This window comes from Cervus canadensis, chromosome 21, assembly GCF_019320065.1.
Source record: "Cervus canadensis isolate Bull #8, Minnesota chromosome 21, ASM1932006v1, whole genome shotgun sequence".
NCBI classification, from domain to species: domain Eukaryota; kingdom Metazoa; phylum Chordata; class Mammalia; order Artiodactyla; family Cervidae; genus Cervus; species Cervus canadensis.
Window position 1 is genome coordinate 135,811 of NC_057406.1, and position 12,984 is coordinate 148,794.

A 12,984-nucleotide genomic window follows, 5' to 3' on the forward strand; every position below is an offset into this window, starting at 1 on the left:
CAAAAGCTTTTAAGTTTCATTAGGTCCCATTTGTTTATTTTTGCTTTTATTTCCAATATTCTGGGAGGTGGGTCATAGAGGATCCTGCTGTGATTTATGTCGGAGAGTGTTTTGCCTATGTTCTCCTCTAGGAGTCTTATAGTTTCTGGTCTTACATTTGGATCTTTAATCCATTTTGAGTTTATTTTTGTGTATGGTGTTAGAAAGTGTTCTAGTTTCATTCTTTTACAAGTGGTTGACCAGTTTTCCCAGCACCACTTGTTAAAGAGGTTGTCTTTCTTCCATTGTATATTCTTGCCTCCTTTGTCGAAGATAAGGTGTCCATAGGTTCGTGGATTTATCTCTGGGCTTTCTATTCTGTTCCATTGATCTATATTTCTGTCTTTGTGCCAGTACCATACTGCCTTGATGACTGTGGCTTTGTAGTAGAGTCTGAAGTCAGGCAGGTTGATTCCTCCAGTTCCATTCTTCTTTCTCAAGATTACTTTGGCTATTCGAGGTTTTTTGTATTTCCATACAAATTGTGAAATTATTTGTTCTAGTTCTGTGGAAAATACCATTGGTAGCTTGATAGGGATTAACACACAGAAATCCCTTGCATTCCTATACACTAACAATGAGAAAATAGAAAGAGAAATTAAGGAAACAATACCATTCACCATTGCAACAAAAAGAATAAAATACTTAGGAGTATATCTACCTAAAGAAACAAAAGACCTATACATAGAAAACTATAAAACACTGATGAAAGAAATCAAAGAGGACACAAACAGATGGGGAAATATACCGTGTTCATGGATTGGAAGAATCAATATTGTCAAAATGGCTACACTACCCAAAGCAATCTATAGATTTAATGCAATCCCATAGAGTTTTAAATTTCAGTGACCATAAATTTTATTTCTGCAAGCTGTATTTGGTACATTAGCAAATCTGCTTGTTCTTTCTTTATATTGACTCTTTCTTTTTATTTAATGCAATGTTTAGATTTCTTTTGTCTTTAATTATTTTTAAAACATTTACTTTAAAGTTCTAGTCAATAGTTCACATATGTGAACTTTTGGTGGTCTAATCCCATTTGTAGTATCTACCAACTCACTCACTGTAGGGGGACTGTAGGTTCTTTCTGTGACAGTTTTGTGACTTGGGGTTATGAACTCAGCTGGGCCTGGGAAACCTAGATATGTCCCTCAGAGGAGTATAACTAGCCCAGGAATTGTTTTATGTTAATTTCTTGGCTTGGTGGTCCTGGGGACTACAAAGAGTAATATAATTAAGACTCCAAACTTTGGGGGACCAACAGTGGTTACAACTTCATATGGAGACTTCTTCAGAGAGACCACCACAGAGCTTTATGAAAATTGCTTAAATAAAAGATAAATATATAGTAATAATTAAGAAAATAGATTACTCCCCAGATTTTTGAGCACTACATGTCATCCCAAGTGTATGAGGTGTATTAACTCATTCAGTCATCACTAAATCACTGAGCCAGCCCATTACTGTCCTCATGTAACAGACAAGGAAACAGAGCAAATTAGAGCAAACAAGCAACTCACCTTGTCCGAAGTTGCTTGTGGTGAGTCAGTGGAGAAACCAGCACTTGGAACACCATAGTGGGCATGTGACCCAAACAGGGCCAATGAGAATCCTGTTCTGGAGTGTAAGGCTCGTAACTGAGGGAAGAAACCCTTTCTCCAGGCTTGGGACACACAGGAGAAATGAAGCTTGATAGATACCAGTGACCAAGATCACAGTCTTGGGAAGAAAGCAACCCTGGGAGGAATATAGATACAGGAGACAAGGAAGGTTCTGAAGAGGCTTTGAATCTCCAAACTTAGTCCCTGAAATCTGCTTTTCTTTCTTTTGGCTTCAAGAGCCAAGGGTACCTGAAAGTCCACACAAAGGAGAGGGGAAAGGCCTCTCTAAAAGGGAATGTGACTGTAAGAGAGGTGGAAGGGCTGGCCTTAGGGCAGGGCCTGAGCTGGCATCCCAGCTCAGCCACCAGGATATCTGGTGGCCTGAGAAAACTTCCTGGCTTCACTCTGCCTCCCTGTGAGCTCTGGTATGTTAGGGACAATGGTAGGATTTTCTTCATTCCCTCCCTCATTCAGGCCACATGCCAGGCACCTGCTTTTGGGCTGACGAGGTGGCTCCGGCTCCCCCTGGGCCCTGGTGAAGGTTAGGAGAGCGCGTGGGTGTGACATGCTCACCATGTACCTGGTACCTAGTGAACACATTCTAATATAACCATAGAGCTAGTTCTACGGAGACCCCCAAGACCTTCTAGAACTAACACCAAAAAAAGAAGTCCTTTTCATCACGGGGGATGGGAATGCAAAAGTAGGAAGTCAAGAGATATCTGGATGGAGGAGGGCGTGGCAACCCACTCCCATATTCTTGCCTGGGAAATCCCATGGACAGAGGAGCCTGGCGGGCTTCAGTCCACGGGGTCACAAAGAGCTGGACATGACTGAATGACTACATAACAGCAATATATGCATACATATATATATGTGTACGTATGTATGTATTATAACTGAATCAATCTGCTGTATACCTAAAGCATTGTGAATTAACTATACTTGAATAAAAGATAATTTTTAAAAGAAAAAAAAAGAGATACCTGGAATAACAGGCAAGTTTGGCCTTTCAGTACAAAACAAAGCAGGGCAAAGGCTGACAGTTTTGCCAAGAGAATGCACTGGTCATAGCATGCTGGTCTGCCAACAAAAGAGAGGACTGTACACATGGACATCATCAGATGGTCAATACTGAAATCAGATTGTTTATATTTTTTGCAGCCAAAAATGGAGAAGCTCTATATGGTCAGCATAAACAAGACCTGGAGCTAACTGTGGCTCAAATCATGAACTCCTTATTGCAATTTCACATGCTATCAAGGAAATACTCAAAATCCTTCAAGGTTCAAACTTGAATCCTTCAAGTTCTTGATGTGAATCAAGAATTTCCAATGTACACACTGGATTTAGACAAGGCAGAGGAACCAGAAATCAAATTGCCAACATCCATTGGATCATACAAAAAGCAAGAGAGTTCCAGAAAAACATCTACTTCTGCTTCATTGACTGTGCTGAAGCCTTTGAGTGTGTAGATCGAGACACCCTGGAAAATTCTTGAAGAGCTGGGAACACCAGACCACCTCACCTGCCTCCTGAGAAACCTGTGTGCAGGTCAAGAAGCAACAGTTAGAACTGGACATGGAACAACATACTGGTTCCAAACTGGGAAAGGAGACCGTCAAGGCTGTATGTGGTCACCCTGCTTATTTAACTTCTATGCAGAGTACATCATTCGGAATACCCGGCTGGATGAGCCACAAGCTGGAATCAAGATTGCTGGGAGAAATATCAACAACCTCAGATATGCAAATGATACCACCCTAACGGCAGAAAGCAAAGAGGAACTAAAGAGCCTCTTGATGACGGTGAAAGAGAAGAGTGAAAAAGCTGGCTTGATATTCAACATTCAGAAAACTAAGATCATGGCATCCCTTTCCATCACTTCATGACAAATAGATGGGGAAAAAATGGAAACAATGACAGATTTTATTTTTGTTGGGCTCCAAAATCATGTCAGATGGTGACTGCAGCCATGAAGTTAAAGATGCTTGCTCCTTGGGTCAAAAGCTATGACAAACCTAGACAGAGTATTAAAAAGCAGTGAAAGTGAAAGTATTAATCACTCAGTCGTGTCCAACTCTTTGCAACACCATGAACTGGAGCCCGCCAGGCTTCTCTGTCCATGAAATTCTTCAAGCAAGAATACTCGAGTGGGTTACCATTCCCTTCTCCAGGGGATCTTCCCCACCCATGGATCAAACCTGGGTCTCCTGCATTGCAGTCAGATTCTTTACTGTCTGAACCACTGGGGGAAGCCTAAAAAAAAAACAAAAAGTAGAGACATCACTTTGCTGACAAAGGTCCATAGAGTCAGAGCTATGGTTTTTCCAGTGTACAGGTGTAAGAGTTGGACCATAAAGAAGGCTGAGAACCAAAGAATAGATGTTTTCGAACTGTGGTGCTGGAGAAGAGAGTCCCTTGGACAGCAAGGATATCAAACCAGTTAATCCTAAAGGAAATCAACCCTGAGTACTCATTGGAAGGACTGATGCTGAAGTTGAAGCTCCAATATTTCGGCCACCTAATGCGTAGAGCTGACTCACTGGAGAAGACCCTGATGCCGGGAAAGATTGAGGGCAGGAGGAGAAGGAGGAGTCAGAGGATGAGATGGTTGGATGGCATCACCGACTCAATGGACATGAGTTTGCGCAAACTCTGGGAGACAGCAAAGGACAGGGAAGCCTGGCGTGCTGCAGTCCATGGGGTCGCAAACAGTCGGACACGACTTAGCGACTGAACAACAAGGGCAGCATTTCCAAGTGTTTTACAACAGGCGTTTCAGATTGTGTTGTTGGAAATCTGTTTTTTGTATTCAGTCACAGCAGTCAGCACATAGAAATGCTTAATGATGGTTGGATGGATATTAATGAATGAATAAATGAAAAAAAGGACATCCTGCATTTGAAATGTTTATTACTCACAAACATACACACCAAAGTATGAGGGTGAGGCACTAGGAACATAGCAGTGGTCAAACAGTCCTCCTTGGCTAACCACGTCTTCTCACTCACCAAGAACCTTGGTGACAGGCTGTCTGCTCACCCCGAGTTCTGACATCATCCGTGTCTCTCCAAGGGATCCCTCACACTGTGACCTCCCAGTTCCTCAACCTCTCATCTCACTAACTGTAAAAGTCAGGGTTTAGGTATAGATTATGGACCCATGTATAACTGCTTTGAGCTGAAAGGGATTTGATACATGGAGTTAGTGCCTGCAGAGTCATCGGAAGTACTGAAAGAAGCATCCAGCCTGAGCTCCTAGAGATACACTCTCCCTCAGCAGTGCCACAGAACTAGTCCCCAGGGATTTACTTGTTCCCACATTCAGCAAACTGAGATGTCCGAAAGCTGATATCCCACCTGCTGACTCCAACACACCACGCTTCTGAGCCTGTATTTCCCAACCCCTTTTGCATCTAGGTAGGGCATGGCAGTGTCAGACTTTATCTTTTGGGGGCTCCAAAATCACTGCAGATGGTGATTGCAGCCATGAAATTAAAAGACGCTTACTCCTTGGAAGGAAAGTTATGATCAACCTAGATAGCATATTAAAAAGCAGAGACATTACTTTGCCAACAAAGGTCCGTCTAGTCGAGGCTATGGTTTTTCCAGTGGTCATGTATGGATGTGAGAGTTGGACTGTGAAGAAAGCTGAGCACCGAAGAATTGATGCTTTTGAACTGTGGTGTTGGAGAAGACTCTTGAGAGTCCCTTGGACTGCAAGGAGATCCAACCAGTCCATCCTAAAGGAGATAAGTTCTGGGTGTTCATTGGAAGGACTGATGCTGAAGCTGAAACTCCAGTACTTTGGCCACCTGATGCAAAGAGTTGACTCATTGGAAAAGACTCTGATGCTGGGAGGGATTGGGGGCAGGAGGAGAAGGCAACGACAGGGGATGAGATGGCTGGATGGCATCACCGACTTGATGGACATGAGTTTGAGTAAACTCTGGGAGTTGGTGATGGACAGGGAGGCCTGATGTGCTGTGATTCATGGGGTCGCAAAGAGCCAGACATGACTAAGCGACTGAACTGAACTGAACTGAGGGCCAAGTCAAGAGTTCTGGAATCGCGGCCACTCCTAGGCCTAATCAGTAAATACCTCCTTCTTATCCTGCCTGCTCTCTATTCAGTCTTCTGCATCCAGGATGACCTTAAATCCATGAGTCAAAAATGGCAGCACTTCCTTAGCTACCAGGGAAGCCCCTACTTCCTCTTCTATGGTTCCCTACATGCCTACATGGAGCAGAGGCTCACCCACCGCTATTTCCGCTTATATTGCAAACTGGATTTTCTGTGAGCAAGGAGTAAATATCTGTTGTGTTAAGTCACTGAGATTTGGGGGTTTATCTGTTAAGGTAGCTAGTGTTTCCTCAACTGTTCTAGGAGGGGAACCCTAGGAGCCTCGCTTTGGGCTTACTACCTTGAGTCCTTGTCTAGGTCAGCAGGTAGTGTTGCATTGGCCTGCTGCTCAATACATCTATTAGAATGATATGCTTAAGAACCAGGGAAATTAATACAAAATAAATTCACATAATCACTGTATCCACGGTGAGATGGACTGTAGCCCCATACACTTGTCTTGTGTGACCTCCAAAGCCTTCTCTGATCAGTGGACTATGGGGGCATGAAAATGTCTGGGAAGTGGTATGTCTGGTAACTCTCTCAGAGTTAGTGGCCAACAACCCCTGAGAACCCTGACTGTCCCTTCCCCTAGAGCATGGCCATCCTGGCTGAAGGCCATACCTCCCTCAAGGGAGGCCAGGAAGAAGAGTTAGTACAGCCTTGGGTGTTTCCGCCAGGTCTTTCCCTCTGGCAGCTCCAGGTCCGTGAGTGACTCATGTCCAGGAATTGGAAGAGGAGCTGCATTGTGAGTCAAGTCTGGGCCACGATCCCAAAGCCTAGGGTCTTTCCAGCACCACCCCCACTGCCACTAGTGCTACCTCTGTTGTTGTGCTGGAGGATGACTCTATGGCCAGGGATCCAAAAATCTCTGAGGCCATGCCATTCCGCCTGGCCCTGAGGCCTCTGCTGCCCTACAGTAGCCAGCTCCCCAGAGTCTTAAGTGTGTCGCTACTCCCCTCTCTACTCCAGAGTACAGCTCGCTGTCTCAAAGAGGGCATCCTCCAGACCCTCACCAAGGACAGTTGGGGGGCAACTGACCAGGTCAAGCACAATACACTTCTATCTCTCTCTGTCTTTGGGTGCCTTTTTCTCTATTAAACCAAAGAGGTTTCCAGCAGCTTAGCTTCATTCACTTGGGCTGTTGTGAACCCTGGTTTTAAAAGCCAGAGCACAGTCAGCACCATCCAAGCCCCTGGATCTGAATCCAGAACCTGTGCTCCCTGTTAGATCTGACTGATTTAGGATCTTTTGCCTCCGATATCCTGGGGTTAGGAATGATGGTTGTTGAGGCCAAAGAGGAGGGAGCAGACCCAAGGGGGGAAATGGAGGCCTGCACACAGGGCCCTTAGTGTCCTGGATCCCTGACATCAGCTGTTCCCAGGAACCACCACAGAATACCTTCAAATGGGCCACGTACTGCATGCAGTTCACCCACCCACCAGCCCCAGGCAGGCCCAGGAAATGGAGGCCCCTCCCTTGTTCGAGGTGTAGAAAGACCAGACCGGCACCGCTCACAAGGCCCCTCTCCTAACTGTGGGTGTTAGTTCCAAATTAGCAGTGTCCAGAGCCACTTCCCGCACCCTGGCAGGCTGCCTCCCACCGGGGCTCTGTCCCAAGTTGACCCTCCTGCCGGCTCCCACAGCAATGCCAAGAAAGGCTCACAATCGCGGAAAGACTCTGATGCCCGCAGAGCTCAGCTTTGAACAAACATAGATGGAGGCACACGCACCCTCTCCCCACCCAGAGGTCAGGGCTGCCTGCCGTGGGCACACACCTGAGCAACCTCCAGAGTCTGCAGGGGAAAGTGTCGGCCATTTGCATAACATTACAGCCTCAGGCCGGCTCTCCTGGAGAATAAGGGTAGTTCCCAGCTTGCAGCTGAAAGGGAAGAAAGGGCCTTTGGCTGATTCCTTTTAAACTCCAATTCACAGCGCCAACCAGCTGTGATAGTTCCAATTACAGGTTCAAAGATTTCTGGGCCATGGAAAAACTTTCTGTCCTGGCCACCCACCCCATACTGCTCCCACGCACAGGCACAGAAGCGGTACTGGAGTGTGACACCACGGGGCTGGTTCACAGGAGCCCCTTCCATTCCCGATGAGGCCGGCAGCAGCCTGGGGCCCAGCCCCGTCTCAGGGAGTCCCTGCCCTTCAAATTCTGCTCCTTCCTACTGCCTCTAGTCGTAGCTTTCATCTTTCACCAGGAAAATGCCAGATCCACAGCTGGGCTTCAGTGGGAGCTCTGTCTTGGCCGCACCCCAGTGACCAGAGGCCTTTCAAGGACTCTGTCCACGCTCCCACTGGCTCCAGGGGCAGGAAATATGAGAAGCCCTCCGCAACAGCAGCCCACATCCTGCTGGTCCTGAGGTCCGACCCCGTTGGGGAGCCTGAGGCCAGAGAGCTGCCCTGGGGAGGGTTCCAAGGAAGAGATGTCCTAGGGGAGCTGCTGTGGGGAGGCACTCTCAGGGAGGCACTGATCTTGGGGTGTTTAGTTGCACTGAGTAAGATACCCACCTAACCGCCTCCTGGGGCGCTCTCTTACTTTGAAACAGATAAACAATCTGGGGACCAAAACCGTGAAGTCATTCGTACAAGGCTGTCCAGTGATGGAGCCACCGCCGTCATCTCTTTGGATGAGCCCTTCCCATTGGTGTGACCCGGATGCAGAGAAGATACCACCCTCCAGATGCCCCACCACACCCCCCCAACACACACACAACACACACTACACCTCCACCCCACACACACCCCACACACACCCCCCCCACACACACCACACCGCACACACACACCACAAACACACCACAAACACACCACACACACACACCCCGCACACACACACACCCTGCGCACACACACACACCACAAACACACCACACACATACCCCGCACACACACACCACACCCCCACACACACACACCCCGCACACACACCCCGCGCACATACACACACCACAAACACACCACACACACACCCCGCACACACACACACCCCGCGCACACACACACACCACAAACACACCACACACACACCACAAACACACCACACACACACCCCGCACACACACATCACAAACAACACCACACACACCACAAACACACACACACACACCACAAACACACACCACACACACAAACACACGGCCCACCACACCCCCACCACACACACACGAATGGAGGGGGAAAAGTTGGAAAGAATTTTTGATCTGTCTTAAGAAAACACCAAACATAGCGTTGAAGGAAAAGCCAGCAGCCCGCGGACTCCACGGTTTCCGTTTCGATTTGCTCATTCGACACTCTCCAGGCTCAGGGCCTTTAAGGAACACTAACGCGCCGAGCCCCAGCACTAGGATCCGTCCTGCGCGCACCTCACGCGCGCGCCCGCCTCTAGCGCCAAAGGCCTCGGGGCGCAAACTCGGGCGCAGCCGCCACCTGCCGCCCAGCCGAGACCCCGCGTCGCTCCAGGTCGGAACAGGCCCCGCCCCCCCAGCGCCGTGCCCCTCCCCTTCCGCGCGGCCCGCCCTCTCAACCTCGTGCTCCGCCCCTTCCGCGCGGCCCGCCCCTCCCAGCGCCGTGCCCCGCCCCGGGGCGGGCCGCGCGGGAGTCACGGGTCAGGGGGCGGGGCGGGGCCGGGCCGGGCCGAGGCGGAAGCGCCCTAGGAGGGCCCGGCTGCCTGGTGTCCCGCACTTGCCTCCTCCTCGGTCCTGAACTGCTTTTGTTCCGCTTCTTGGGCCCCCGCGGGTCAGTGTGCTGAGATTTCTGCCCCCTGACCACGAGCCTAGGCGGGACCTTTAGCAGAAGAGGGTCAGATCTCCGCCTGAGAGTCTGAAGGTGTCCTGGCCCTTGAGGGTCTCCAGGGAGTTAGATCCCAGGCTACAGGCTCCTGGGGAGCCTGTTTTGTTGGGGTCGAGGGTCTCCGGGTGCCGAGTCAGCTGGAAAGGAGTTGTCTCCGTCGAGGGAGTATTTGGGTCTGGGGTTTCAGCGGAGGGTGGTGCCTGAGCCTGGTTTCTTCGGGGAGGTTAATGTTCGGGTCTGGGGGTGGGTAGTGCTCGGATCTGGGGTCTCGGGGTTAGAGCTTGCGGGAGCCAGTTTGCCTTCTCTCCCAAGGGTCTCTGTTACAGGCCTGTCTGTGCGGTGAGCCATGGAGGCTCTGTGGACCCTCACTCTGGCCTTGGCCGCAGGCCTGGCTGCTGCCAGCCCACCTAACATCCTGCTGATCTTTGCTGATGACCTAGGCTACGGGGACCTGGGTTCCTATGGGCACCCCAGTTCCACCACCCCCAATCTGGACCAGTTGGCCGCAGGGGGTCTTCGGTTCACCGACTTCTATGTGCCTGTGTCTCTGTGCACACCCTCCCGGTGAGGAAGGAAACCGGCAGCCCTCACCCCTGACCATTTGGTTCTTCCCAGATTCACTCTGGAGTGCAGAGGGAGGAGCAGGGTCTCTGTCTCTATGGAGAAATTCATATCTCTCTGTTTTTTCTCCTCTCTCCCCTTCTTGTATGCATCTCGGTTTTGCTCTGCCGCACGGACTCTGACTTGCCCTGTAGGGCTGCCCTCCTGACCGGCCGACTCCCAGTTCGGATGGGCTTGTACCCTGGAGTTCTGGAGCCCAGCTCCCGAGGGGGCCTGCCCCTGGAGGAGGTGACCTTGGCTGAGGTCCTGGCTGCCCAAGGCTACCTCACAGGGATAGCTGGCAAGTGGCACCTTGGGGTGGGGCCTGAGGGGGCCTTTCTGCCCCCCCACCACGGCTTCCATCGATTCCTGGGCATCCCGTACTCCCATGACCAGGTAGGAACCACCAGGATCCTTCCCCTTGACCCCAGAGCCCCACCCCACAGTCTAGACCACTAAAGGAGCTGCTCCCTCAGGGCCCTTGCCAGAACCTGACCTGTTTCCCGCCGGCCACCCCCTGCGATGGCACCTGTGACCAGGGCCTGGTCCCTGTCCCACTGTTGGCCAACCTGTCGGTGGAGGCACAGCCCCCTTGGCTGCCTGGACTCGAGGCCCGCTACGTGGCTTTTGCCCGTGACCTCATGACTGATGCCCAACGCCAAGGCCGCCCATTCTTCCTGTACTACGCCTCCCATGTGAGTGACTGTGGCCCCTCCGCCTGGGCTCCCCATGAACCCTACCTGGTGCTAACTCCAGTCTCCATCCCCAGCACACCCACTACCCCCAGTTCAGTGGGCAGAGCTTTCCAGGGCACTCAGGCCGAGGGCCATTTGGGGACTCCCTGATGGAGCTGGATGCGGCTGTGGGGGCCCTGATGACAGCTGTGGGGGACCTGGGGCTGCTCGGAGAGACGCTGGTCTTCTTCACTGCGGACAACGGGTACTCGGCAGAGGCAGAGGGGTGCTGGTCGACCCCCCACAGGGCCCTGGGTCTTCCCATGTTGACGCTGGCCAAGAACCTAGTGGGCTAAGGGGGTCTCGGGAGTTGTTGGCCATATATGGTGACACCCACGTGCATGTGGGAGGCTGGCGGCTGTGAGTACATGGAGGTGCTGGTCTTGGGAGGACAGGGAGTGGACAGGCACATGCTGGCCATTTCTGGGCAAAATGTGTGACTTATCAGTCTGGGGCTGGGGTCCCCGAGGCAAGCTGGAAACCCTGGGCTTCTCATTGCTGACATCCTCCCTGTGTGTCCCAGACCTGAGACGATGCGGATGTCCCACGGTGGCTGCTCTGGCCTCCTGCGATGCGGAAAGGGAACCACTTTCGAAGGGGGCGTCCGAGAGCCTGCCTTGGCCTTCTGGCCAGGTCACATCGCTCCCGGTCAGTTTTCAGGCCTTCTGCTCCTGGACTCTTGGTCTCATCTTCCCGGCCCTAATCACAAATGGAGTGACTGTACAGCCCTCTACTCCCAGGTGTGACCCATGAGCTGGCCAGCTCCCTGGACCTGCTGCCTACCCTGGCCGCCCTGGCGGGGGCCCCGCTACCCAATATCACCTTGGATGGCGTTGACCTCAGCCCTCTGCTGTTGGGCACCGGCAAGGTAGGGCCCGTGAGCACATAGCCACAGCTCCCTGACCCCCATCCTGACCTCCCTTCCCCCCACCCCCACCAACCACTCACCCTCCCCAGGAGTGAGTGTGGGCAGCCCCTGAAGTCCCTGGGGCCAGGTGAACCCTCTGTCGAACTGCATCCTAGTGATGCCGGCCAGGGGCTTCTGGGTGGGCAGGGAGCCAGTGCACGCCCAGGGCCCAGCACGGAGCAGACAGTGCTGGGCACGTGCAGACCCCCTGACTCTGCCCCCAGAGCCCCCGGCACACCCTCTTCTTCTACTCGGCCTACCCGGATGAGGTCCGAGGGGTCTATGCTGTGCGGAGCGGGAAGTACAAGGCACACTTCTTTACCCAGGGTAACCTCCTCTGCCCCGGCCCCGCCCACCCCTCCCAGCCCCCGAGCCCAGCCCCCCTGCCCGGTGCACAGGTGTGTGCCCCTCCCCAGGCTCTGTCCACAGCGACACCACCGCGGACCCTGCCTGCCACGCCTCTAGTCCTCTGACTGCCCATGAGCCCCCGCTGCTCTTTGACCTCTCTGAGGACCCTGGTGAGAACTACAACCTTCTGGGGGGTGTGGATGAGGTCGCCCCAGAGGCGCTGCAGGCACTGAAGCAACTTCAGCTGCTCAAGGCCCAGTTTGATGCTGCCATGACCTTTGGGCCCAGCCAGATGGCCCGGGGCGAGGACCCCGCCCTGCAGGTGTGCTGTCAGCCCAGCTGCACCCCCCGGCCGTCCTGCTGCCACTGCCCCGAGTTCCAGCCCTGAGGGCGCAGACGGAGGCCAGCTGGGGCACTGATGGTTCCTGGCTGTGCTGTGGGAGTGTGGAGGTGGTTTGTACCTGAGAACGCTAATAACACCAGCTGACACTTGTATGATAATTCATGTGATCCTTGTGATAGCCCTGAGCTGGGTGTTTCTCTCCCTGTCACAAATGAGGAACCTGAGGCATGGGGAGACTTGCCTGAAGTCACCCAGCCCGAGAGAAAGCCACCTTCCTCCCCCTGATGATTGCTTGTGTCAGTGTAGACAAGCGTGGTGGCAAGTGTGGGCACAGCATTCACGGGAGCAGCACTAGGGGCTTCGTGTGCCAGGAGAGGGTGGGGAGGGGGCGAGAGAGTGGCGGAGAGCAGACCCTGAGAACACAGCACCCACAAGAGCCAGGTTTTCCCTGGCAGAGAAGCACAGGAACCAGACCTGCCTGGCTCTTAGAA

The 12,984-nt window shown here is 52.2% G+C and overlaps 1 protein-coding gene across 1 annotated transcript; it reads left to right on the forward strand.

Moving 5' to 3' along the window:
- Positions 1-9,364: 9,364 nt before the first annotated feature.
- Positions 9,365-12,651, forward strand: ARSA (arylsulfatase A). The gene is made up of 9 exons (XM_043441590.1): positions 9,365-9,507; positions 9,888-10,125; positions 10,317-10,557; positions 10,638-10,856; positions 10,931-11,100; positions 11,419-11,543; positions 11,636-11,763; positions 12,027-12,129; positions 12,219-12,651. Exons 2-9 carry the CDS (start codon positions 9,908-9,910, stop codon positions 12,536-12,538), a joined length of 1,524 nt encoding a protein of 507 aa, XP_043297525.1. The 5' UTR covers positions 9,365-9,507; positions 9,888-9,907; the 3' UTR covers positions 12,539-12,651.
- The last annotated feature ends 333 nt before the right edge of the window (positions 12,652-12,984 follow it).

Bases quoted from the DNA above. Each gene is read 5' to 3' on its own strand.
- ARSA (XM_043441590.1), top strand. From the start codon at position 9,908: ATGGAGGCTCTGTGGACCCTCACTCTGGCCTTGGCCGCAGGCCTGGCT. The intron at 10,126-10,316 runs GTGAGGAAGGAA...CTTGCCCTGTAG, and splicing joins TCTCTGTGCACACCCTCCCG to GGCTGCCCTCCTGACCGGCC. The intron at 10,558-10,637 runs GTAGGAACCACC...CTGCTCCCTCAG, and splicing joins TCCCGTACTCCCATGACCAG to GGCCCTTGCCAGAACCTGAC.